General features: G+C 41.7%; 1 protein-coding gene across 2 annotated transcripts; it reads right to left on the bottom strand.

Annotated features, from left to right (window-relative positions):
- Window positions 1-4,279: 4,279 nt before the first annotated feature.
- On the bottom strand, window positions 4,280-22,921 carry LOC141091384 (chymotrypsin-like elastase family member 1). 2 transcript variants are annotated; one of them, XM_073576939.1, is made up of 8 exons: window positions 22,854-22,921; window positions 20,630-20,721; window positions 17,704-17,804; window positions 16,162-16,287; window positions 11,921-12,057; window positions 10,035-10,180; window positions 8,415-8,564; window positions 4,280-4,405 (listed from the first exon to the last, which is right to left on the bottom strand). In XM_073576939.1, exons 1-8 carry the CDS (start codon window positions 22,891-22,893, stop codon window positions 4,397-4,399), a joined length of 801 nt encoding a protein of 266 aa, XP_073433040.1. In that variant the 5' UTR covers window positions 22,894-22,921; the 3' UTR covers window positions 4,280-4,396. The 2 variants fall into 2 exon arrangements, with proteins under 2 accessions (XP_073433040.1, XP_073433039.1); XM_073576938.1 differs by lacking the exon at window positions 4,280-4,405 and having other exon boundaries at window positions 8,400-8,564.
- Between the last annotated feature and the right edge of the window lie 4,748 nt (window positions 22,922-27,669).

Genomic DNA, 27,669 nt, shown 5'->3' with positions numbered 1-27,669 from the left:
TGTGTACAGACTGGAGTCCTGCAATCCGTGGCGTTGGAAGAACACGTACAGCGCCACTCTCCAGATCCGTACCCGGCTCCACAACATTGACCCAGTGGGCAGTGAGGGAAAGGTATCGTCCCTGTCCATGGTTACTGGTCCACGCATCGGTGGTCAGGTGGACCTTGCTACTAACGGCGTTTAGTAGCGCATGTTTTATTTTGCCCTCAACATGTTTCTGCAGGGCAGGGACGGCTCGCCTGCTGAAATAAAAGCGGCTGGGCACGTTGTATTGGGGGACTGCCAATGCCATTAAGTCCCGGAAGGTGTCAGTGTCCACCAGCCTGAATGACAGCATTTCAACTGCCAGAAGTTTGGCAATGCCAGCATTCAGAGACTGTGCTCGGGGATGGTTTGCCGAGTAAGGGCGCCTTTTATCCCATGCCTGTGCTACCGATGGCTGTGATGGATGGGAACGTGCTGCTATGGGTGTAATCTGACAGGGTCTCCGGACAACAGTGGCAGAGGTTCTTCCTTGGCGATCCTGTGAGGAAGCCGAACCAGCAGTGTGTGAGCTGGAGGAAGAGGGCCCAACACGAACTGAAGAGGTGGTAGGTGGTGCTGTACGTTGGCCTACGTCTTCAGGGTGTCTCTGCAACTCCAACTCGTGCTTGGTGCGCACATGTTTCCACATATTTGTGGTATTGAGGTTGCTGACATTTCTCCCTCTTTTGACTCTCTGATGACACAGCTTGCATTTGACAAAGCAAATGTCATCTGCAACTGTGTCAAAAAAGGACCACGCACTGCAACTCTTGTGAGCGCCCGGTTTGCCTTTGGAAGGAGGAATGCTCCTAACGGGTGCCGAAGTGGAGGGTACAGGCAACCAAGTCTTCCCCCTCCCTCTGCCTCCTGTTTTGGCCGGTAGGGGAATCTCTTCCTCCGAGCTGCTCCCACCACCTTCCTGTTGCTCACGCCATGATGGGTCAAGGACCTCATCATCTTCCCTCCCCTCTTCAAACAGCTGCTTCTCCGGGGTTGTCTTGCCAGCACCGTACGCACCAGAAAGTGGCAACTGAGTCTCGTCATCATCTGATGCATACTGAGGTGTGCTGACCATAGGCACTGGCCCACTCGCCTCTTCAGATTCAGAGGGACAAAGAAGTTGCGCATCACTGCATACTCCCTCTTCTTCACATTCAGGAATGCTGCTTGGCTGGCCCCCTCTTTCCAAGCCAACAGATTCCGAGAACAGAAGTAGAGACTGTGATGGCTCCTGTCCATGTCTCTCTGACTGCCTGGGCACTTTGGCAGGTGGTGAAGAGACAGATGGTTGCTCTTCGGTGCTCTGACCCTGAGAGGATGCGGAAGTAATTGAAGTCGATGCGTTAGCTGCCATCCATCCGACAACGGCTTCAATTTGTTCCTCCCGCAGCAGTGGGGTACGTTGAGGTCCTACAAAGCTGCGCATAAAGGACTGTTGCCTGCTAAAACTGGGGGATGCTGATCCACTGGTGCCCGCAGCAGGCCCAGAATCCCCACGTCCTCTACCTGTAGAATCCCCACGTCCTCTCCCTGCAGAATCCCCACGTCCTCTCCCTGCTGAAACTCCACGCCCACGCCCACGCCCACGCGCCTTACTCCCTGCCTTCTTCATCTTGCAAGACTGCTTAAGATAGGCAAAAAAGTACAAAGGGGGGCCTTAGTGTGCTTATTCCTGAACAGCTGGTTACAGGTACAAGAAACACTAATTTTATGAAGTGTGTGTGTGTGGACTAGACTTTAATAGGAGCTGATGTGGCCTACACAAGTTCAAAATGTAGTGTTTGGTGAACTTTTTTTGTGGTTTCTTTGTTGGAAACAAACTCAAAGTATGTGAACAAAGAATTGAAACTGATAGTATCACCAACTTTTTGGAGCTATTACAATGCAGGCAGGTAACCTACAATGCAAAAGATGAGGCTCCAAAAAAATTGGGTAATACTAATCTGGCTGCGCCGGCAGGGCACAAGCCAGAAAAAAAGGCTCCTCTATCTACTCCTATATAGTGTTTGCAACCAACCAATGTTGATGGATACGGATGGATGCACACTAATAGGAGAAGAAAAAATGAGCTGCACTCAAAGACAAATATGTGTGAGGCAGTGACGCACGTTGAGCGTCCTACAACCAGACGTAGCTGCAGGACACTCTACTCAGCGTGAGCTGCACTCACACACAGTCAGAGGCCTCTCAGACAGCCGTCAACAGTGCAGCTAAGTGGGCACTGGCACTGACAGGCTGCAGAAAGGCTCCGCTGTGTACTCCTTTATAGTGTTTGCAACCACCGTAGATGGAGACGGATGGATGCACACTAATAGAAGAAAAAATGAGCTGCACTCAAATAAAAATATGTGTGAGGCACTGACGCACGCTGAGCGTCCTACAGCCAGACGTAGCTGCAGGACACACTACTCAGCGTGAGCTGCACTCACACACAGTCAGAGACCTCTCAGACAGCCGTGAACAGTGCAGCAAAGTGGACACTAGCACTGAAAGGCTGCAGAAAGGCTCCGCTGTCTACTACTAGTGTTTGTAACCAACGTATATGGATACGGATGGAAGCACACTAGATTGAAATTATGTAAAAAATGCAGCTCAAAAAATAAAAGATGTATGAGGCAGCAGTGATCACACTGGGTGGCCTACAGCCTGACGTGGCTGCAGGACCCACTCCACAGTGTGAGCTGCACTCACACAGCCCTTGCAGACAGCTGTGAACACTGCTGCTAGGGCAAAGAAGGCTACAGTGGTGGTTTATGTAGCCTGGGTAAAGCACTAGATGTTTGGTGGAATCGCTATTTCTAACTGTCCCTCACAGTCTTCTACAGCAGCCTGTCCCTAACTGAATTCACAGCAGAGTGACCAGAAATGGCGGCTGCGGTGGCTTTTATAGTGCATCATGACATCATTTCGGCAGCCAATCACAGCCATGCCAATAGTTAACATGCCTACATGCCTAACAGGATGTGCCCACACTTCGGAGGATTCCCATTGGCTTAATCAAAGCAAGCAGGCTCATAGCATGATGGGAACTTCCTATTCCGATTCCGATTCCGGAATCCGATATGACAAAAGTATCGGAACTAAGTATCGGAATTCCGATACCGCTAATATCGGCCGATACCCGATACTTGCGGTATCGGAATGCTCAACACTACTGCCCAGTGCTAACTATAATGCATCCCGTGTGAACAGAGGCCACAGTTTACAGAACCATTTGGGCCCAACTGCACCCTGAAAAGATAAAAAGTGCACAAAAAACATATCAATATATGTAATGTATTGAGTAATTCAATAGTTCATTAGTTCCCTAAGGGGTCTAGTTTCCAAAATGGTGTCATTTGTGTGGGGTTTCCACTGTTTAGGCACATCAGGGGCTCTCAAAACGTGACATGGCGTCCGCAAATTATGCCAGCAAATTTTATATTCAGAAAATGAAATGGTGCTCCTTCCCTTCCAAGCCCTGCCGTGCACCCAAACAGTAGATTTCCCCCACATATGGAGTGTCGGCATGCTCAGGAGAAATTGCACAGGAAATTGTATGGTTCATTTTCTCCTGTTACCCTTGTGAAAGTAAAAAAAATAGGTCTAAAGGAGAATTTTTGTGAAAGAAAATTAAATGTTTATTTTTTCCTTCCACGTTCCAAAAATTCCTGTGAAGCACTTGAATAGTTAAAAAACTTCTTGAATGTAGTTTTGAGTACCTTGAGGGGTGCAGTTTTTAGAATGGTGTCACTTTTGGGTATTTTTTGTCATATAAGTCCTTCAAAGTCACTTCAAATGTGAGGTGGTCCCTAAAAAAATGGCTTTGCAAATTTGTAAAAATGAGAAATCGCTGATCAACTTTAAACCCTTATAACTTCCTAACGAAAAAAATGATGTTGCAAAAATTGTGCTGATGTAAAGTAGACATGTGGGAAATGTTATGTATTAACTATTTTGTGAGATACGACCTTCTGATTTGCGGGCATAAAAATTAAAAGTTTGAATATCACAAAATTTTCAACATTTTCTCCAAATTTCAGTTTTTTTCACAAATAAACACAAAACATATCAAATAATTTTGCCACTATCATAAAATACAATATGTCACGATATAACATTCCCAGAATCATTGGGATCCTTTGAAGCGTTCCAGAGTTATGCCCTTATAAAGTGACACTGGTCAGAATTGTAAAAATTGGAAGGTAAAAGCAGGCTTCAGGGTGAAGGGGTTAAGGGACAACTGTATTGAACAAACTGACACTAAAGACAGTCGGTGAGAAATAAGTCTTTTAATAAAGTAGCATAGAAAGATAATTCCGCTGGTGTTAAAACAAAGTGATAAGATCATCTGTTCTGTATTTTCTGAGATTGTCCAAGTCCAAGTAGCAATTTAGATATTCTGAAAGAAAAAAAAAAGTCACATGTGAGAATAATTCCAGGTCAATTACTTCAGCCAGCAACCAGTGGTATCTGTGCCCCTTTCTGTAGAACTACATCTTTATAAAAATACCAAGCTTCATGAAATTAGTAAATGTCTGTTCTTATTGCTATTCATCCATATGACAGGGTTGCTTATTTTTTTCCAGAAAAAAAAAAGATGATTTTTCATCGGTATAACCATCCGGCCAATTCCGTACGCAGTTCTTTATGTCCTTTATTATACATCCATCCAAGTCAATAAATAAATAATAAGTCACAAACAACTTCATATCATAATTACTGTAACGCATCAGTGAAAAATGCATATACATATGGATGGTAACCCATTTGTAATCCGCTTTTCGCGCACCCATTGACTTATACACTGTATACACAATTATTAGACAAGTCAATATTTTGACCATATCATCATTTTTATGCATCTTTTCTGACTCTGAACTGTAGAACTTGAATATTTATTGGATGAAGCAGATCAGGTGATGTGTATTTGTTTAATGCGGGAGGACGCGTCTAAAGATCCAACACACTTTATCAAGGTTTGTAGAATTGTTAGGCAGCTTGTTTTCCTAAGGTGAAATGGGCCAAAAAAGAGATTTAATTGACTGTAAGACTTGTGGTATTCTTTTTCTTTTCAGGGGGATGAAGCACTCCTCAAATTGCTATGATATTGGGGCGTGACCAACGAACAATCAAAAGTTTTGTTGTAAATAGTCAACAGGGCAAAAAAACAAGTTGAGAAGGAAAGATTAATTAAGTATCAAAGATTTGAGAAGAATCAAACATGAAGCAACCAGGAAGCCGTTATCCTCTAGTGCTGTCATATTCCAGAACTACAGCCTCCTTGGAGAGCCCAGATGTACAAGGTGATCATTGACGTCACTTGCAGGGGCATCACTGGTTTCTGCACGCTAGATATTCTTCTTACAATGCACTCTCTTGCTTCTGATCTGAGCTGGCAAGAGAGTGCACTGTCACTATGTACAGTTGTGGCCAAAAGTATTGACACCCCTGCAATTTTGTCAGATAATACTCAGTTTCTTCCTGAAAATGATTGCAAGCACAAATTCTTTGGTATTATTATCTTCATTTAATTTGTCTTAAATGAAAAAACACAAAAGAGAATGAAGCAAAAAGCAAAATATTGATCATTTCACACAAAACTCCAAAAATGGGCCAGATAAAAGTATTGGCACCCTCAGCCTAATACTTGGTTGCACAACCTTTAGCCAAAATAACTGCGACCAACCGCTTCCGGTAACCATCAATGAGTTTCTTACAATGCCCTGCTGGAATTTTAGACCATTCTTCTTTGGCAAACTGCTCCAGGTCCCTGATATTTGAAGGGTGCCTTCTCCAAACTGCCATTTTTAGATCTCTCCACAGGTGTTCTATGGGATTCAGGTCTGGACTCATTGCTGGCCACCTTAGAAGTCTCCAGTGCTTTCTCTCAAACCATTTTCTAGTGCTTTTTGAAGTGTGTTTTGGGTCATTGTCCTGCTGGAAGACCCATGACCTCTGAGGGAGACCCAGCTTTCTCACACTGGGCCCTACATTATGCTGAAAAATTTGTTGGTAGTCTTCAGACTTCATAATGCCATGCACGCGGTCAAGCAGTGCAGTGCCAGAGGCAGCAAAGCAACCCCAAAACATCAGGGAACCTCCGCCATGTTTGACTGTAGGGACCGTGTTCATTTCTTTGAATGCCCCTTTTTTTCTCCTGCAAACTCTATGTTGATGCCTTTGCCCAAAAAGCTCTACTTTTGTCTCATCTGACCAGAGAACATTCTTCCAAAATGTTTTAGGCTTTTTCAGGTAAGTTTTGGCAAACTCCAGCCTGGCTTTTTCATGTCTCAGGGTAAGAAGTGGGGTCTTCCTTGGTCTCCTACCATACAGTCCCTTTTCATTCAGATGCCGACAGATAGTACGGGTTGACACTGTTGTACCCTCGGACTGCAGGGCAGCTTGAACTTGTTTGGATGTTAGTCGAGGTTCTTTATCCAACATCTGCACAATCTTGCGTTGAAATATCTTGTCAATTTTTCTTTTCCGTCCACATCTAGGGAGGTTAGCCACAGTGCCATGGGCTTTAAACTTCTTGATGACACTGCGCACGGTAGACACAGGAACATTCAGGTCTTTGGAGATGGACTTGCAGCCTTGAGATTGCTCATGCTTCCTCACAATTTGATTTCTCAAGTCCTCAGACAGTTCTTTGGTCTTCTTTCTTTTCTCCATGCTCAATGTGGTACACACAAGGACACAGGACAGAGGTTGAGTCAAATTTAATCCATGTCAACTGGCTGCAAGTGTGATTTAGTTATTGCCAACACCTGTTAGGTGTCACAGGTAAGTTACAGGTGCTGTTAATTACACAAATTAGAGAAGCATCACATGATTTTTCGAACAGTGCCAATACTTTTGTCCACCCTCTTTTTTATGTTTGGTGTGGAATTATATCCACTTTGGCTTTAGGACAATTCCTTTTGTGTTTTTTCATTTAAGACAAATTAAATGAAGATATTAATACCAAAGAATTTGTGTTTGCAATCATTTTCATGAAGAAACTGAGTATTATCTGACAAAATTTGCAGGGGTGTCAATACATTTGGCCACAACTGTATATTGCATAATGACAAGAATCTACTGAGCATACATCGGAATTGACAACCAACACATGCTCAATAGAGCGGGGAATAGCCTAGACCCTGAAATGGAGGTCACTGATGACACTTTATTTCAGGGAGGGGGAAGTGGCTGTGGCAGTGACACCAGCCTCTATTTCCAGAGGATGTTTCGATTCAGTATCCCAGCTTGCACTGGGATTCCGAAACAAAGCGTCATCAAAGAGGAGGTAGTAAAAAAATATATATAGCAGTTAGATAGTGTCGTGAGGGAAGGGTATGGAATTTCTAATTAAAGTGTATTAGAAAAAAGTTTAGATTATGACATTAAATAGATAGGGATTTAGGATTAAAATTAATTTGTGCTACAGACCACACTTTAAAGATGAAGGAATAATGATATGGCCCCTTCATCGCCTGACAACTATTGAGAACTTGTGGGCCCTTCATAAACTGGAGAGTAACTGTGAAGAAAAGCAGTCACCTCTCTGAGCAGTGACTGGGAGGCTATGGTTGGAGCTGCCCAAAAAGTTGATCAGCAGCAGATTAAGAAACTGACAGACTCCATGGATGGACGATTTGTAACTGTTGAACAGAAGGGCGGCTATTTTGGTCATTGATATTTTTTTAAATGACAGAAATGTATTTTTGTACATTTTGAGATATTTGATGTTATTATTCTCACTATAATGGATGAAAATAAACAATTGAAATGGGAAAATTTATGTTTTTTCATTTAGTTGCATAATAATTCTGGTCACTAATAGTTACCAATAATTCTACACACATAAATATTATCGTAAGAAAGACAAAATCTCACTTTTACTTTCTTAAATATTCAGTCTTCAGGTTTATTAATCTTTTGGATTGACCGACAGCACTGGAGTTGTTCAGTAGTAAAATTACTCATCAAAAGTCTAAATTGCCCAATAATTGTGCAAATTGTGTAGTTGATGAGTTTTAGTCTAAATATGCACCAAAGTACATCATGCTGTGATTTGTTTATACGCAATCAATTAGTTCCGGTGTAAAATTGTTGAAGTCAACTACCGCATTGACTTGTATTGGGCAGTGAGCTGTCCGTATGCTGTCAGTTTCGCATACTGACAGCACATGGACATTTAATGTTTGTCTAAACAAGTCCGAAATAATAGTGCATTGAAAATACAAGAAAATTGTGGACTTAACCCCAACCATGATTATATCTGCATTTTCTCCTTTAGGTCCTACCATTTTCCATGAATAGGTGAATTCGACCGTAGCCCACTAGTGCCAACTTCTGTGCATTTTTGTACTAAGATGTAGTAGAATTTAAAAACAAATTCAAGTCTTTTAGTGTGAACTCACGCTGTTGATCCAGGAGATGTAACCAGATACTCTGGTGAAAACAGTAGGTTTAAGGTAAGCATTGCATCCCAGGGAGGACACAAAGCTAGCAATACCGTGAACTTGGAAGACACCACCGACGGCACAGTTCAGAGGGCCACCGGAATCTCCCTAAAAAGAAAAGATGGATACATAACAATTATTTCTTTTGTGATAGATAATTCTATTAGGCTAAATCAGAGATGTAGCTTGAAGCTTCTTGTTTCCAATGCTTCGTCAGGGGGCGTGCCGAAACGTGCGCTGGGGAGGGCGCTTGTCCAGGAGACCAGGAGCACTTACTTTGCAAGTTACTTTCTAATGATCAGCAATATTATACATGTTTATAATTTTTCCAAACATACTTACTCCTTGGTCTTATAGAGTATGATGTGGATACACTGACACCCCTTTATTTTCCACTTTACCTATGGATTCTTTTCTAATAAATAACACTGTTTTATATATTTTTGATATACCTGTTGTTTACACACGTTGTGCAATTTTGCTCTTTTTATTAATGTATGTGCACTTTATATTGGATGTTTTTTTGAGACTTTTCTCTTGATTTTTATACACTTTTTTACTAAGATTTTTTTGTATTTATCCACATCATTTTATTACATGTAAATTGGACATTTGCGCTCTTATATAAGCATACTGATATTGTCTATAATTCATCTGACATTTGATTTTACATTGTTTTTAATCTGTGATACTAATAAAAATTTATATAAATTATGTACTATATGGACTGAGGATCGGCTTTTTTCTTTGGGTTTTTTGAAACTTCAAGAAAGGAAGTAACAGTCCAATGTGTGACTCAGCAAGAAAAATCTGGGGTCACATAATGAAGGAGAGGAATAAAGCAACTCTAGAAATGTCAGAAGACTGTGACCTGGAAGTATTTTAATGATTGATAATGGGTAGGTTAATTACAAAAAAATCCTGGAGTGATAAGTTAATTTCAGTGAACTTTCCTCACCCTGAAAAAGGTTCTACAAAAATGTCCACAAAATTGAACAAACATTTTAGCCTTGAGTCATAAAGACTAGTCTTGATAAAAAGTGTTTTTAAATTCTCTTAATATTGGCAGCAGTGAGATTTGATCCCACGCCTCCGAAGAGACTGGAGCCTTAATCCAGTGCCTTAGACCGCTCGGCCATGCTACTGTTTTTTTAAAGGTTTTTAAATTCTCTTAATATTGGCAGCAGTGGGATAAAAGTGTGCAGTGGAGTACGGCGCTAAATTAATTAAGAAGTGTGTGTCCCTTAAAGAATTTGGCGCATTTTTCAACTGCTGTGAGCAATGTTAAAAATGGACTTTTCTGACATAATTTATAGTAAATTTGCCAACCTAACTTGGCCATGCCCTCTCTTGGTTAATCCCTGCCTGTCCTTCAAAAAGTTGTCCTAGGAAGCAAGGACAGGCGTAAAAATGGTAAAAGTTGTCAATGGTCCAAATTGTGCAACAAATAGTTTTGCACTAGAATTATTTTGAAACCTGTTTGATGAATCGAGGCCTAAGTTCCGTTCGGTACACTGTTCATAGATTTAACCAATTAAACTATATGTAAAAAATGTAAAAATAAATGGCTGATCTTACATTGCATCCGGCCTGAACTCCATTACCACCGGCACACACCATGGTAGACTTAACAGTGCTGCCCCAGTAGGAGCTGGTAGAGCAGGTGGAGTGGGCGACGACGGGCAGAGGGGCCTGCTGAAGGATGGATGGCAGAGAGCCACCAGCTAGGAAAGTAAAGCAAAACAAAATAATTACTTTTGATCCCTTTAAAAACAGGGTGGCACATGTTAAGGAGCTGAAACTCCTAAACCCTTCATCCAATTTTAATGTGGATACCCTCAAATGAAAGCTGAAAGTCTGAACTTCAACTGCATCTGAATTGTTTTGTTTTAAATTCATTGTGGTAATGTCTAGAACCAAAATTAGAAAAATGTGGTCTCTGTCCAAATATATATGGACCTAACTGTACACTTGGCTAATCAGTGACACTGGCAGAAGGTTGGGCGGGATTATGGGCAGGGGTAGGGGTGAATATTCATTAAGCATATATACAGTGCTGTGCAAATTAATTGGGACAAAGCATTTTTTAAGTAAAGTCGTAAGTTGGATACCAGTCAGTGATTCAAACCAGTTTTAACTGCTTTGAACAGGTGTGAGTGCCTGTTCAAAGCAGTTAAAACTGGTTTGAATCACTGACTGGTAACCAACTTATGACTTTACTTAAAAAAATGCTTTGTCCCAATTAATTTGCACAGCACTGTACACTTGGCTAATCAGTGACACCAGCAGAGGGGTGAGCGGGATTATGGGCGGGGATAGGGGTGAATATTCATTAAGTATATATACCCTTTGCTAATCAGTGACACCGGAAGAGGGGTGGGCGGGATTATGGGCGGGGGTAGTGGTGAATATTCATTAAGTATATATACCCTTTGCTAATCAGTGACACAGGCAGAGGGGTGAGTGGGATTATGGGCGGGGATAGGGGTGAATATTCATTAAGTATATATACCCTTTGCTAATCAGTGACACCGGCAGAGGGGTGGGCGGGATTATTGGCGGGGGTAGTGGTGAATATTCATTTATCATTTCCTTATGCTTGATTTGCCGGCATGAGACAATAAATTTGTCCAGGGCTTACAGGAACAATGCTGCCATGTACAAAAATAAAAGTTACAAATCCTGAAAGAGCTGACCAAGCCCTATTTCAGGATATTATTAGTATACTACAAAGAAATGACCTCACAGATTCCCTTTAAGAGGGTAAAAATTTTGATGGGAGTGCTTCTTTAAACATGAGTTATTCATTCAGAATATTGCTGTAAATGTATTATTTATTTATTATGCTTTGCTTTTATAGCGCCATCATTTTCCACAGCGCTTTACAGACATTGTCATTGCTGTCCCCATTGGGGCTCACAATCTAGATTCCCTATCAGTATGTCTTTGGAGTGTGGGAGGAAACCGGAGAACCCGGAGGAAACCCACGCAAACACCAGGAGACCATACAAACTCCTTGCAGATGTTGTCCTGGGTGGGATTTGAACCCAGAACCCCAGCACTGCAGTGCTAACCACTGAGCCACCGTGCAGCCCACAAAGATTTTTACCAGTGATTTGTACAAAATGAATGAAAACCATCTCTCTGTACAATAACACAACGTCATATGCTAGTTCATCTTTGCCACTAGCTGGAGAGGGCATATTTAGCTCCCATAATAAATAATATTAGATTCTGCACTCTGCAAGTTATAGTGCCTGGAATATTATATATTGTTAAAAAAATATTTTTGGGGGTATGGAAAATACAGCTGCGTTTTTTTTTTTTGTCTACTTTCACATTCACTAAAAATTGGTGGAGAATGAGCCCGGACCACTCAAAATTCAGTAATTGTAAAAAAAAAAAAAAAGCTAAATGTTTAATTTGCCATCTAACATGTACTATTGGACTGTAGTAAAACTTACTGCTGGTTCTTCCCCATCCGGTAATGGTACAATCATAGTTATGGGCCAGGACATCACCATCAGCTGGGAGAGCAGCCAGCTGTACATAGCTGTTCAGGGAAGCGCTCGAAGACAGGAACAGGAGGGCGATATCATAACTGAAAGGAAAAACATGATAGCAAGCTTTAATCAGTAATGTTATCTGTCATTCAATCCTTACACTGTCATTATGTCATTAATTAAAGGCAATCTGTCACCAGTTCTTTCTACTCCATCTAGGAGCAGCATGATGTAGAGGCCGAGACCCTGATTCCAGTGATGTATCACTTATTAAACTGCTTCTTCTGTTTTATTTGCTACAGATCTAGCACTTCTCTGAATAACCCCACCCAAACCACTGATTGTCAGCTTTCTGTGACACTGTACATAGGCAGAAAACTGCCAATCAGTGGTGGCGGGGCAGGGTTATACAGAGCTCATGAATATGGAGGGCTAGATGGCAGCAGATTTGCTTGTTCTCTAGTCTAAATATCCTGTAAATAAAACAATGATTTTATTGAAACTACAGCAAGAAGCCCAGTAAGGAATCAGGGTCTCTGTCCCTACATTATGCTGTTCTCAGATTAGGTGGCAAAAACCTGCTGACAGATTCCCTTTAAGGCCTCTTTCACACATCAGTTTTTTGCCGTCAGGCGCGATCCGGCTTTTTTTTGTAAAACCGGATCCAGCAAAATGCAATGCCGGATCCAGTTTTTCCCCATTGACTTGCATTAGCGCCGGATGGCATTGCGTTTCATCCGTTTTTTGCCGGATCCGGCTACTTGTCTCATTCCGGCGTCTGGAAAAAACGGCTACTGTAACGTTTTTTGTCTCCGGCGAAAAAGCCGGAAGCACCGGATCCGACGCTTCCAGCTTTTTGCTACAATGAAAGTCTATGGGCGCCGGAATGCGCCGGATCCAGAAAAAGACGGATCCAGCCACCGGATCCGTTTTTTTAAGTCTGCGCATGCTCAGATCCAATTGGCCATCCCCCAGGAAACAGATATAACCTACTAGACGGATCCAGCAAAAAAACGGATCCGTTTCTACAGTTCTCCAAAATTTATGCCGGATCCGTTTTTTCTAAAAATAGCCGGATCCTGCCTGACGGCAAAAAACTGATGTGTGAAAGTAGCCTAAGTCTCATTGAGAATTAGTAAAGGGGCAGATGGGGACTTGTCAAGTGTTCCTCTATACAGAGACCAATATCTGGATAAATCTAAAGGGGTGTCTGTTTTTTATTAGTTGGTTTCCCTGACGTTAAGCTAATCACAAGATGTCCTACTGCTGAGGCTCTGAGCAATTAGCTGTAATATGTAAAGGAGCAAAGTATCTGGTGTCAAATCTCCTGCAGCACCACTAAGGGAAATTACACACTTCTCAGAGGAATCAATGTGCATAGACAATAAACAAGAATAAGAGTCAGGGTGAACTGTAACTTTATAACCTGCAAGCGGCTGCGACGTGTAAATTACCAGCAATCCATCATGTCAAGGTGACCATGCAGAGTCATGTAATCATGGCACCAAGTGCCAATATGTATAACGTTTCTGTCATCTGTGGACCTTGGTCACGGTCTCTCTGTAGCAAGGAGCTCATTCTGCAGTGCTGACCATTAGTGCAGTGCTTCTCTAAGTCTGCACTGTCTGCAGTATAAGCTCTTTGATACAGACAGGCCGTGACCAAGGTCCACAGATGACCGAAACGTTGGCCATTATACATATTGGCGCTTTATACTGAAGTTCAATAACGTTAAAATCCTTTTTCTGATTGCACCTCTTGGAGTGACATGTGGGTCGCCCTCCCAGGGCTGTGGGGTACTCGGTACCGGGCCCGATGAGCTTCAATGGGAGATGTCACGGCAGCTGGGACCCGGCCCGTGGCCCTGGGCGCCCATTGTAACAAAGGGGAATGTTCGGTGTGCTTATGATGATTAAAGTTTATGAATGAAAGAGTCGTGACGCCACCGGTGGTGTTCGGCAATGAAGATGTTAAGCCGACGCTGCAGACAGATCCTCTGGGACAGATGGTGTGGTGCAGCAATGATGTTATAGCCCTCCATAGGCAGGGCTGTAGCCCCAGGGCAGTGAGATAAAGTGACACGTAGATGGTGTATTGTCGGGCGCAGGGGAAGTAGCAGTGCCGGGCAGGTTGACGCTGGAATAAGTGGAGGGCACCAGGGTATGTAGTTCCCAAGCTTTACTCACAGTCTGTTGTGGCACAAGAGCCCGCATCCGTGCCGTGTCCTCCGGGGTCAGGAGCTCAGCCAACTTCCAGGCAAGATGAAGTACTCCTTTCCAACACTCCGCCAACTTATGTGCCTTTTCTCCCTCTTAGCGCCGTTAGTGAAGTACTCACAGTACTGAGTTACACTGGAGTTCCTCCTGTCAGATGTTCCTATGAACCCTACTTGTACGGCAGACAGCTGTAGCATGCTTCGGGGACTCCTTACTACCTAGTCCCGGCTCACTATCGTTGCTGTTGTGCCCCCAAGTCTGGTGTGGGAATAAAGCGGTGACAACTTCTATTCCTCTGGTGTCTGCTGCAGGACCATTAGTATCCATACAACCTCGGGGACCGGACCCCGGCCTTGCGCTTAGAACTTGGGAAGGGTTCTCCTCTAACCAAAATCCTTAGTTCTCTTCTTCTCCTCATGTTCCGTACTAATCCTTTCCTTCTTATGGAGAGTCAGGCTTTCTATCCAAGTTCCTTTCCTGTGCCAGCGGACCCAGGTCACTGAGGTCGGCTGCAGCACTTCCTTCATCCATCCCACTCAGGGGATCTTCACCCTTCCTCTGCCTCTGCCAGACTGACTAAATCCTAAACTCTTCCCGCTCTTTTGATGCAGACTAAACTCCACCCGCCTCCCAGCACGCTTCGTGTTCCAAGCATGGAGCCACCAAAGGGTGCTTTGCTACATTACTCTGTGGTGTGGGGTGCAGGTGATGGAGCATGGTCAGATGTCTCCACCTTACCTGGATGGTGGGGCACCACACCTCAGGAGGAAGTGCAGTACCTCTGTGGTGACTGAACCCTCAGGGGCGCCACAACATGAACCATGGTTATCTTCTTCCACATTTGGGTGGACTTCCATTACCATTGTAACCGCCTCACTGAACAGTCACTGCCCAACCATTATATCCACTGATCTTAATGTGACATGGTTCCCTTTCAGTCTGCTGTGATGTAGCGTTCTGTTACGGTGATCTTTGCCTGCTCAACATCTTATCACTCTGGCCAACGTTGGACAACAAAAGAAAATAGAGCCAAACTGAAATAACACATAATTATATACATTATAGGTCTGAGGGATGGCTAATTGATGGACCCAGTAATGTCTCACGTAATCTAGTAGTGGATTTGGCATACATAATAATATGGAAGAAAGGCAATTATATAAGGTCAACTACAGCTAGACAGGAGGCCTTATGTGCTTTAGGCCATGCTCACACGTTCAGTATTTGGTCAGTATTTTACATCAGTATGTGTAGGCCAAAACCAAGAGTGAGTGATAACTCCAGAAGTGGTGACGTGTTTCTATTATACTTTTCCTCTGATTGTTCCACTCCTGGTTTTGGCTTATAAATACTGAGGTAAAATACTGACCAAATACTGAGAGTGTGAACGTGGCCTTTGTCTGAGTTAGAACAGCACAAGAGTAGGCGCATGTATCGGTCAGACTGAGGTCACATACTGGAGTAGAGGATACAGAATCGACTCTCAAAGTAATCCTGTAAGGCTTTATCAGATGGACTCACTTAGGGAACATTGACACTGACAGACACGCGGGTGTAAACGACTACTGACTGCATGGGAGATGATTAGCTGATGTTTAGTTGCCAGTTTAGGCAGGCCGACCGTACTTCCAATGGAGCAGAGAGATCAGTAATAGACTGTTCAGCGCGCATAGGCTGCCATAGTTCTCGGTAACACATATTCTGTTTCCACAGGATGATGTGCTGCCAAGAACGATGATTTTTTTTAAGCAAACTAACAGATCAATTTCTCTAATGAATGAGCGATTTGCTCATTTGTTGGGTGATTGGCAGTCTATTTATACTGCACAATTATTAGGATATCAGGGTTCCTAGGACCCTCGTTCAAAATAACCTCGCAATGCAAATGCAACCTTACTTTGTTGGAGTGAATTGTCTACATTCTATATTCAATTTAATAGTCTAAATAATGATCTGACAACATGTAAGAAGGTAACCTCCTCTTACCCAGAAGCCACACTGTTGGAGTTCCAGCTGGCATGCTTCTTGATGCTGGACACAGCAATGATCTGCTCAGTACCTTCATTCACACTAAGGTTATGGTCTCCAAGTGCCACACGGAAGTTGACAACCCTGTTAAACAGCAAGCAGCATCATTTATTTTGGATATGATTAGAACATTTATTTAGGGAAATAAAATCAATATTGTCATTTTATTGTCCAAATTAATCTGAAGTAGGTCGCTATCACAAATCATAGTATTGAAAAAAATAATCTGTATGTGTATGTGTATAAACTAATGACTTCAATACCTGCTCTAGACTATGAGTTCTGGAAACTAAACAGTTACTGAGCCATTTAGGCTATGCACCCACGTTGCAGAAATGCTGCGGAAATGGATGCATTTTGCAAGCGTTTTTAGCTTGCAGAATGCTAGCGCTTTTCCAAGCGATTTGAAGCATCATTTGGAAAAGTGATTGACAACTGTGACTAATTTTTACTATTGATGCTGCCTAGTAAAAGATAGAATGTTAAAAATAATAAAAAATATGGTTATACTCACCTCCTGGCGGCGATCTCGGGTCCTCAACGGTGCTGCCTGCAAGTTCCGTTCCCAGGCGTGCTTTGCCAGAATGACCTTTGATGTCATAGCGGTCGCGTGGCCGGTACGTCATCAGAGGTCATTCTCACAAAGCACACCTGGGAATGGAACTTGCTAGCAGCGTCGCTGAGGACTCCAGGAGCCGACAGAGGGTAAGTAAATCCCTAATTTTTATTTTAATTCTATTTTTTACAGGAATATGGTACCCAGGGCATGGAGGAGAGTCTCCTCCAGAACCTGGGTACCATCCGCACATGAAGCGCTCACTTCACGCATGGTAGGTGTAGCAATTCTGCAAAATTAATGGACATGCTGCGGATTTTTCCGCTATGCGATCCCGCATTGGAAAAATCCGCAGCGTTGGCACAGCAATTGCGGAATCCCATAGGATTGCATGGTATGCGTTTTACCTAGCGTTTAAACATTTCCGCAGCAGCAAAAACGCAGCGGAAATGCTTAAAAAACGCAATGTGGGCACACAGCCTTAAAGGCCTTTCTTCACCAGGGTGAAAAATTAAGTTATCTGCCCTGTCCTTACAGTTGCATTGAAAATATTTCCACATTCATTGCAAATAAGATTTATTAGCAAAATGTATTAATTTCTTGCTGTAAACCAAAGAAACAAGACCAGTTATTTACCTGAGAACAACTAATATAACAAGTGGTTTCTCCAAATTCACCACAAAATGCCACTTTGCTGACTACTGCAGTGTCGGAATTATCCAGCCTTTTAAGTGTCATTAGTATGTAGTAGAGCATCTAAGGCTGCGATAACCTGCTGCAAACATGATGCATAGCGAGATACTAGCTTCTGGTATAGTTCCAGATGAATCTTTGCCTGTTCCTCATGGGCAATGGCTTCCATACAGAGGCTTACTATATTCATTATACCTTATAGTATTCTATTTACCTATATGATCCCAAAATATGAAAGTTTAAAGCAATACCTGTCAACACAGTGGGCAGCGGTCAGCACACGGTTAGCACGGATCAGGGAGCCTCCACAGGTATGGTACCAGCTGGAACCTGACTGATACTGGAGGGAGATCTACATGTACAGAGCAAATATATTACAATTCAGGTAAAAGTTATACAATATTTTTATCCCAGTATACTATGGGTTAATTTCATGTCAACGTATGGTTTTCAGGGGCAGAAGTGTTTTGGATGGTACTTGCTACCAGAAAAGCTTTTACAGAGGTGACCGGGGTATACACAAGGGTACACAAGGGTACGTGCATTGAGAGCAGTTATTAGGAAGCTTTGTGAATTTACAATAATAATAATTTAAGTCTCCAGGAAAATAATATTTATTATCACAAATTTACCACGACATAGAGGGTCCAGAAGACCACAGCGCCTGATTTCTCCTACTCCTGCACTGATTTGAAGCACTTCACCTTTTTATTAAACGGTGTAAATTTATTTTGGCAGTGCAGGGGTTATTCTGCTCTGTTGAGAGCTCCTGGAGCATTTAGGCTGTCAGCTGTGCACTGTTAGCCACTCCCATCTCCTATCTAAACTGGGCCCTGGCTAGCTCTCTTTGTCAGATATAGCTTATGCTGCATGGCTGGAGATTTTGGTGGTTATAATAGGAGAAAGGCGTTTGTTGGATTTATCTGTGAATGTTGCTAGGTTTTGAGTGTGCAATAATTCCCTTTCTTCTCCTACTGTGGTCTTACCCCACCCTCCCCTCCCGATGCATTCCTCTGTTATATGTGTGAGTGTATTTGTATTCTTGATATTTTTCATTACCCCTGTTCGTATTACCTTGTTAGTCTGGTTGGTGTACCACTGTACTCTACTACTACCCTCTTCCCTGAGTTGGAGAAGGGTACAGACTGAGTGCGGATTCAGGAACTAAGGCAAGGTATGTGGTCCTGGCATCTTCACCTTCAGACGTGATCCTGGGAGCAGGACGAGCTAGAGTGCACCCTAGCGTTAGGGACAGGGAAGGATCCCTTGGTCCTGGGACTACCGGCAGCAGAGCGGTGACAACTAGTAAGATCTGGTTGTTCTCAGAATAGAGCAGAATCACACTTTCAAGATATTACAATTGAAGAATCTCATAGAAATGATTAGGGTGGAGGAGTAGTCAATCAATGCTGACAATGCAATCACGTGTAAGTCTAGCGGCTGTATAGCTGATGTGTAAGTATACCAATACATACACAAGTTTTTACAATATTTTTGTTATCATATTTCCTCCTATAAACAAACAGGCTCCCTAACAAGAGAGCAAGACATCTGTGGGGATATCACATTCCTTGCAGCTATCATACAAGAGTGTACGCTGCTGTTATTACAGCTTGTAGTCAGCCTATGCTATAATAGATATAGACCGCAGTATAATAGCTTCCCTTTAATTCAATTGACCCTAAAATGAGCATGATATTCAGAAATGAAACGAGAATCTTCACTTTGCACTGAGGGGCAAGAACCCTTAAACAACTGTCTAAATAGAGGTGCTTTTCCTGTGGGAGAAGATTCTGGTTTGGTTGAATATACTAAGACATGTGGCAAGACTTTTTTGGGTCAACAGTGACTTATAGAATGCGCTAAGCGCCTCAGTACCTAAGTACCTACCTACCTTTTTAACATATAGGCAATGGAAAAAAGAATGGATTGATTCTGCGCTGCTGTAGGAAGAAGAATAACGTATTCCAATCTAAATAGTGATGTATTTTGCCAAATAAACCACTTACTATTAGATTGGCGTCCGTCATTATTCTTCCTACGGCAAAGCAGAATCAATCCATCTGTTTTTTCCATTGCCTATGCTTTATTTCCTTGGGGGTCTGCAGCAGTCTTAAGCACTTTTACTGCTTGTGTGTCCACAGCCCAAACCAGGTGAAAGCAATTGTGCTTTTTTACGCCACAACTATTTTTCCAGATAAGACCCTATTTGCGCTTTGTCTCTCTCTTGGATTTTTTAACATATAGCACTTCAGAGTGCAGCTGCATCTTCTTGGTTATAGTGAATAGTCGTGATGAGTTGTACCTGTTCACACTTGCCTTATTCATTTTGGAGGTGCTGATCAGTTTTTTGATTTTTGTTGTATACTCTTTTCTAGCTGAACATTTCTCCCATCAGCCTATAGCGATTTTAATTACGGATGGACTTAAGGCCTCTTTCACAGGTCCGTGTTTCCAGTACGTGTGGTATCAGTTTTTCTCACGATCCCGCATGTACCCATTATATTCTATAGTGCTGCTCACATGTTTATGTTTTTATACAGACCGTGTGTCCATGAAAAGCACATAGAGATGGCAGTATGGATGACAAGGGTCAATAGAAGTCTATGAGTCCGTGAAAAACAAGTACAACACACGGATGGCATCAGTGTACCATCCGTGTGCCATCCGTGTGCTGTACATGTTTAACATTGCAAAGTATAGGACAAGCTTTGTAATTTTCTCCTTTCTTTATCCATACCGGAAAAACACGGATGACACACTAATCCAAAGCACTGGTATCGCTTTTTCACGTACGTGTTTTATGCGGATGTGTGAAAGAGGCCTAAATTTGTAGTCTTACAGCCTGGGAGAGGCATATAAGGTTTATCCTATCAAAGATGTGCACCTCGTCATGGCTGATGGGTTCTCAGGAATAATTTGTGCACTAACTACCTTCAATTTTTAATATATTTTCTTTAGCAGTTCTAATTTCATATATTCAAGGTTTGCATATTATAACACTTCAGATTGCAGCTGTATTTTCTTGGCTAAACTTATATAGTGGCTATTTTAAATGGAAAATGATGACTAATGGCTTTTTAAGCTGCTGCTGGATCTATACACTTTGCTTATTCTCTTCGCTTCGTATCATCTTACTTGAGCATGTTGTTACCATTTCTTAATATAACTACAGACCTGCCATGGCCAGGCGTTGGGTGCGGCGTTGGAGCCTCCAACTACTCTTGAGTTGTCTTCTACATCCTCTATGTACTGCACAGAGCAGTGTCCTATGTTGAAGAAAGAAAGAAAGAACAGATAGAAATAGTTGATTTTCCCTATATAAAATATAAGATCTTATAAAGGCGGAAGGCTTCTCCTAAAGTGAGATATCTGTCTATGTAGCATTTCATTTGACAATGAAAGATTAAATATCATAAGTTATTAAAATACTCTGGAGACATTTCTTTGCTTCATTTATTTTTGTAATTATTGGCAAATATATAGAATATATTCACAGTGACAATGGTGCCTTATTACATTACATGAAGTCTGCGACCAAGTTTTTGCTACCTAATCTGAGAGCAGAATAATGTAGAGACAGTGATCCTGACACCAGCAATGTGTCACTTACTGGGCTGCTTGCTGAAGCTTTGATAGAAGCAGTATCCACAGCAGGAGATTATCAATAGGACTAGTAAACCTGCTGCCAGGTAGTCCTTCATATTCATGAGCTCTGCAAAACCCCACCACACCACTGATTGGCAGCTTTCTGTATACATGGGTAGAAAGCTGCCAATCAGTGGTTTGGTCGGGATTGTACAGAGCTCAGCAGCCAGAGGACTGCTAGGTCTGTAGCAGACAAAATCTGTTATCAAAATGGCATCAACTGAAATCAGGTTCTCTATCCCTACATCATGCTGCTCTCAGATGGGGCAGCGAAAATCTGTTGACAGTTTCCCTTTAATACTCGTACAATATATTTTATACATAACCAGATCATTTTGAGTTCATAGACACCAAACATGTATAGATTATTTTTTACTTAAGTGTGAAAAAAGAAATCCAAAGTTTGTAAAAAAAAAAAAAAAGTCACCATTTTCCAGACCCAAAGCGTCTCCAATTTTCGAGATCTGCGGCTAAGTTAGAGGCTTATTTTTTGCATGCCGAGCTGACATTTTTATTGATACCATTTTGGTGCAGATGCGATCTTTTGATTGCCCGTAGTGACGAGCGAGTATGCTCGTTGCTCGGGTTTCCCCGAGCATGCTATTTTATTTTGAATACGGCGAATGGGGGGTAATTTAAACTTATATTTTTATACTTTTAAAATAATTTTTTTTTTACTAGTTTCAATAGTAGAAGCTGTGATCTTCCGATTGCTTGTGCCACACACAGCAGGGCTTCGATACTCCCTTGATATGAGCACCGACCAATGGACGGTGCTCATAGCTATCTGGCAATCACAGCCGCGGGGGTTCCACTGCAAACTCCAGGTTGCCTTGCCCACTCATCGGCAACCCATGGTCATGTGGCAATTGCGCCAATGGGCGGGAATTTGTGACACACTTCTGATGCGATCATGTTAAAGGCTGTTGTCAGAGATTGACATTGACATGTAACATGTTAACAACCACAGGTGGATCACGATTCCACCTGCGGCTGTTAGAGGCACATGTTCCAGAAAAGTTGCAGGCTCATTGCCAAAACCCGCAGAAAACAGGGGGTGGCGTCCGATGACTGGTTAGAGTCATTTGTTCAGAGTCATACATATCAAAGAGGTAGATTTTATGGCTATTATGGGTCCCATTCAGAGACGGGTCTAGAGCTGATGATCACATCCCGGTAATACTTAATGAGACCCTGTGCAGAACTTCCTTCTTCAGAGTAACTGCATTCTTAACAACTCAGCATAATGGGGAAACTATTTTTCATATTTGCAATAAGGCTTCTTGTCATCTATGGATGCCACTGAGATTAAAGAGAATCTGTCAGTGCAGAATATCTTCCCAACTTCTCCTCTTTGATTTACAGCTCTGAATTCATAGAGCCAGAAAAGGGCAGAGACAGAAGAAAAAACAAGTAGGTGAAAAGGTGCACTGAACTCTTTGGCCACACCAAGGATGCACCAAGTGCCTGGGCTTGGTTTGAAAAGTCATTCTGTTTGGACAGACTCCCTTTAAACTCTCTCACCACAGGTAGATGCGTGATATTGCGCATAAAGAACAGATTATTTTAGATAGTAAAGCAAAGAAGTTGCAGAACAATGATTTCAGTACATATTCATATACTGACTAAAGATCCAGAGATGTTTTAGCAAAGGTCATAATGTATCTGCGTTTTTCTCTTCCTTGGAAAAAAAACACAATACGCCATAAAAGCAAAATACGCGATATAGAAATCTGTAATACATATGACTTACCGCAAAGGACAAGGACAGCAAGGACAAGAAGTCTCAACATTGTGATCAGGTTCTTGTGGTCTGCAAGGTGCCTTCATTACAAGCACAACTCTTTTATAGACCTGGAGATAGGTACTGGGAATTATTTTGGATGTGACAGGTGTTATGGTTCCTGCTTTTACTTGTGAGTCATTACATGGAAACAAAGACGATTTAGATAATTTTAGATGTAACAAAAATAGAAGCAACAGATTGTAGTAATAGTAATGGTTATTTCATCATCATAATATGTATCCACAAAGGAAGATTTGTAAATCTCTTTAATGGAGAGGGTTCCCTTACATTGAGGGATACACACATAGTGCCCGATACACCATTTGCATTTTTTTAAAGTCATTTCTCTTTTTTATATTGTGATATTCCTTGCCTTTTTTGTGCCATGTCCATCAAAATGATGCACATGGTACATACATTTTGCACAAATTTAGAAATGTTTTTTTGTCCATATTTAACCATTTTTGTGACTTTTAAATCAAAGTCACATGTATTTCAAAATGTCGTAAAAAATAGCTCAGAAATTCCAGGTGTGCATTAAATCATTCATGGGTTATTGGAATACATTAGTGACAAATTTTGCAACTTTTGAGTTGCCTATAGACCATGCTATTTTAGAATTTTTGATAACTAGACAAGGAAGACCTGTGAAGACTCAAACTTCAAGGTTAGATTTCAGAAAGACAGATTTTAAGGGACTCAGGAAAGAGAATCGGAGGGATCCAATGGCTGGATATTCTTAAGGACAAAAATGTCCAGGAACAATGGGAAATTTTGAAAAATGAGATTCTCAAAGCATAATAGTTAACAATTCCGAAAAGAGGGAAGAATAGGAAGCATTTAAGGAAACCAGGATGGATAAACACAGAACATGTGCTAAAAAGGAAGAAAGAAATGTTTAACAAATGGAAAGAGGGAGACATATGTAAAGAAGAATATAATGCTGTCTGCAGAACCTGCAGGGGATGCATCAGATCATCTCAAGCTGACAATGAATTAAGGCTTGCAAGAGACGTCAAAAGCAATAAAAAAGGATTTGGGCGATATGTCAAAAATAAAAGAAAAGTCAAAGATGCTATAGGATTTTTACAAGATGAAAATGATGAAATGGTAAGAAAGGATATTGAGAAGGCCAAACTTTTAAATTCCTATTTTGCATCTGTTTTCTCTCAGAAAGGAAATGTAACATCAACTGATCTTCACTGTCCTATTAAAGGAATAGAAGAATGCAGGCTATCTATAAACAGAAAGATAGTGAGGGAGTTCATAGCTAACATAAATGAATTCAAGTCTCCAGGTCCAGATAAATTACACTCCAGAGTACTGCAGGAGATAGAACCACTCTCCAGAATCTTTGAAAATTCTTGGAGATCAGGAGAAGTCCCAGAAGACTGGAGAAGAACAAATGTTGTTCCTATCTTCAAAAAGCAGAAGAAGGTGGACCCAGGGAACTATAGGCCAGTGAGTCTGACTTCTATACCAGGAAAGATCTTTGAACAAATTATTAAACAACATGTATGTACATACCTGGATAAGAATGAAGTGATTAACCAGTCAGCATGGGTTTGTAACTAATAAGTCATGTCAGACTAACTTAATTTCCTTCTATGACAGAATCACTGACTGGGTGGATCAGAGAAATGCTGTAGATATAGTATATCTTGACTTCAACAAAGCATTTCACAAAGTATCTAACACCATCCTTACTGAAAAAATGACTAAGTATGGAATGGACAAGGAAACTGTTAGGTGGATTCATAACAGACTTAGTGATCGGACCAAAGGAGTGGTCATAAATGGCTCACATCCAGTTGGAAAAGTGTCTCATGTGGGGTACCACAGGGCTCTGTTCTGGGCCCTGTATTGTTCAACATCTTTATCAATGATTTATATGAAGGAATTGAGGGTACACTGATTAAATTTGCTGATGACACAAAGTTAGGAGGGATAGCTAATACTAGAGAAGAGAGAGAGGATTCAAAAAGATATAAATAAACTAGAGTAGTGGGCAGAAACTAACAGAATAGTTCTTAACAGGGAAAAATGCAAAGTACTACATATGGGCAATAAAATTGAAAAAACATATACAGAATGGGAGGAATAGGGCTAAGCAACAGCACATATAAAAAGCATAAACTAAAACATGAGTCAACAGTGCGATGCAGCAGCAAAAAAGGGAAATACAATTCTGGGATGTATTAACAGAAGCATACAGTCTAGATCATGTGAAGTAATTATCACCCTCTACTCCTCTTTGGTCAGACCTCATCTAGAATACTATGTCCAATTTTGGGCACCACATTTTAAAAAAGATATAAAAAAATTAGAGCAAGTTCAGAGAAGAGCGACCAGAATGGTGACCGGTCTGCAAACCATGTCCTTTGAGGAACGGTTACAGGATTTTGGAATCTTTAGCTTGCAAAAAAGAAGACTGAGAGGAGACTTAATAGCTGTCTACAAATATCTCAAGGGCTGTCACAATGTAGAAAGATCATCTTTATTCTCATTTGCACAAGGAAAGACTAGAAGCAATGGGATGAAACTGAATGGAGGAGACACAGATTAGATATTAGAAAAATATTTTTGACAGTGAGGGTGATCAATGAGTGGAACAGGTTGCCCAGAGAGGTGATGATTTCTCTTTCAATGGAAGTCTTAAAACAGAGGCTGGACAGACATCTGTCTGGGATGATTTAGTGAATCCTGCTTTGAGCAGGGGGTTGGACCAGATGATTCAGGAGGTCCCTTCCAACTCTACCCTTGTATGATTCTATGATTTTATGATACTTCTTCCTCCCAGCAGGGATGCCAGAGTATTCACTTACACGTTCACGCTTCCACAGCATCAGTTTTGTTCCAGGAACTGCACACGACACGCAAGTCCCCTGGAAGTGTGCTTAGGGTGTGTTCCCCACCTCTTAATGGGGCAGAGCATGCGCGCTTCTGAAAACTTCCCACCCAATAGCTGGGAGACACCTGATATTGAAAGAACCTTCCTCTACTGGAAGGTGCCTTAGCAACTTTAGCAATCAGTGTGTTTTCTGATACCTAGTTGTAAGGTCCCAGTACCTGCACTCTCTGAATCTGATCATATCAGTCCTCTAACCTGTTCTTGAGCCCGTCCTGCCTCTACCAAGTCCAGAACCTGATCCATCTTGCCCACACCTATTCCACTACTCTCACTAGTCCAGTCTGAACCTGCACCTGTGATCCTGTACCCGAGTCCGTCGTATATTCCTGAACTTATCTTATTAGTTTCCAATCCAGTACCTGTTCTGTTTAACAGCTGTGAAGTTCTGATCCAGAATCTGTTGTGTGTGCTAACCGAATAGCTTCTTGTTAACACGTTCCTGGCTGGCTCTCCTTCCATTCCCCTTTAAGAGTTAGCTGCAGCGGCTCCGAGGTCTGTCCTGCAGTAGCCACATGTATCCAACTTGGTTCAAGTTTAACCACAGCATTAGGGACTCTAGTGTACAACCAGGTTGTCACTTAGTTACGCCCCTGTAGGCTCTCCCCAGACCGTGGCATAGTGGTTTCACAACCACGTGAGTAACAGAAAGTGAATGATGTCAATCAAAATTATATTGCATCTGAGAAAATAGCAGTCCCTCATATGACTATACTGACTTTTTTATATAAGTTTTAGAAGAAGGTGAGCACGAAAACATACAAAAAATGAAACTTGACCGTGTAAAGAAGAGGTGAAAAGCAGCAACCCCATACAATTCTGCAGATCCCTGAAATATCTGTCCACCATACAGACTGCAAGGTTCTCTCACAAATTACAGATTCGGATCCAGCAGAATCACGTCTTGTGATCTTCTAATTCTGATACTACGTGGTACATTTCAATGCATGCAAGAGCAAGGTCCAGGGATAACACCAGAAATTTCGGGGCCCCATACTGGCAACATTTTCAGGCCCCCTTGAGATTCCACCCAGGTTCCACCACAGCTTCACCTCCAAACGTTGAATCTTCCACATTCCCACCACCCTCTCATAGAAAAACTCCACTTCTGCACCACGTCCTCACCAATCACACATTATCAGTTCCCATCTAACACCAGATCACATACATAGCCAGCGGCTTTTGTTTTGGCTAAAAGATTTTTTTTAAGCTGCCACTATGACTAGGTAGACTCTTTTGGCCGGGCCGCACTCTACTCTAACATATTAAATATTTGTTAAACTATCCAATACTCTTTTTAGGTATATTTTTATTTATGTTTCTTTAAGGGAATGTGTCACATACAGTTTTTAAAATGAACAATAATACCACATAAAAGGGACAAATACTGTCACACCATGACCAGACCATATATTGCCACCACATAGTGACGGAATACTTCCACATACAAGAGACAAATACAGCCACACTATGGCCAGACCACATGCTACTACCGAATACAAGGGACAAATACAGTCACACCATGACCAGACCACATATTACAACCAAATAGTGACCGAATACCACAATACTGATCATTGATAAAAAAAAAAAAAACACAATGCTAATTTTATCATTTACCAGGAGCTTTGTGTATAGTACACAGTGTATTTTGTCAGTGTACAGGTAATACAGTGATCACCAATATTATATACAGAAGCTCTGTATATAGTGTCAGTGTACAGGTAATACAGTAGTGATCACCAGTGATATTATACACAGGAATTCGGTATATAGTGTCAGTGTACAGGTAATACAGTGATCACCAGTGACATTATACACAGGAATTCTGTATATAGTGTCATTGTACAGGTAATACAATTTTCACCAATGACA

The sequence above is a fragment of the Dendrobates tinctorius genome, unplaced genomic scaffold (genome assembly GCF_039654945.1).
Source record: "Dendrobates tinctorius isolate UK_male_01 unplaced genomic scaffold, ASM3965494v1 ptg000051l, whole genome shotgun sequence".
In the NCBI taxonomy this organism is placed as follows: Eukaryota; Metazoa; Chordata; class Amphibia; order Anura; family Dendrobatidae; genus Dendrobates; species Dendrobates tinctorius.
This window is presented reverse-complemented; position numbering and strand designations above follow the sequence as displayed.

What these genes read in the sequence shown, in the direction of transcription:
- LOC141091384 (XM_073576938.1), bottom strand. Translation starts at nt 22,893, where the DNA reads ATGTTGAGACTTCTTGTCCTTGCTGTCCTTGTCCTTTGCG. An exon ending in TCCAACAGTGTGGCTTCTGG is followed by an intron (nt 12,058 to 16,161) that starts GTAAGAGGAGGT and finishes TTTTCCTTTCAG; the next exon opens with TTATGATATCGCCCTCCTGT. An exon ending in CGGATGGGGAAGAACCAGCA is followed by an intron (nt 10,181 to 11,920) that starts GTAAGTTTTACT and finishes TTACTTTCCTAG; the next exon opens with CTGGTGGCTCTCTGCCATCC.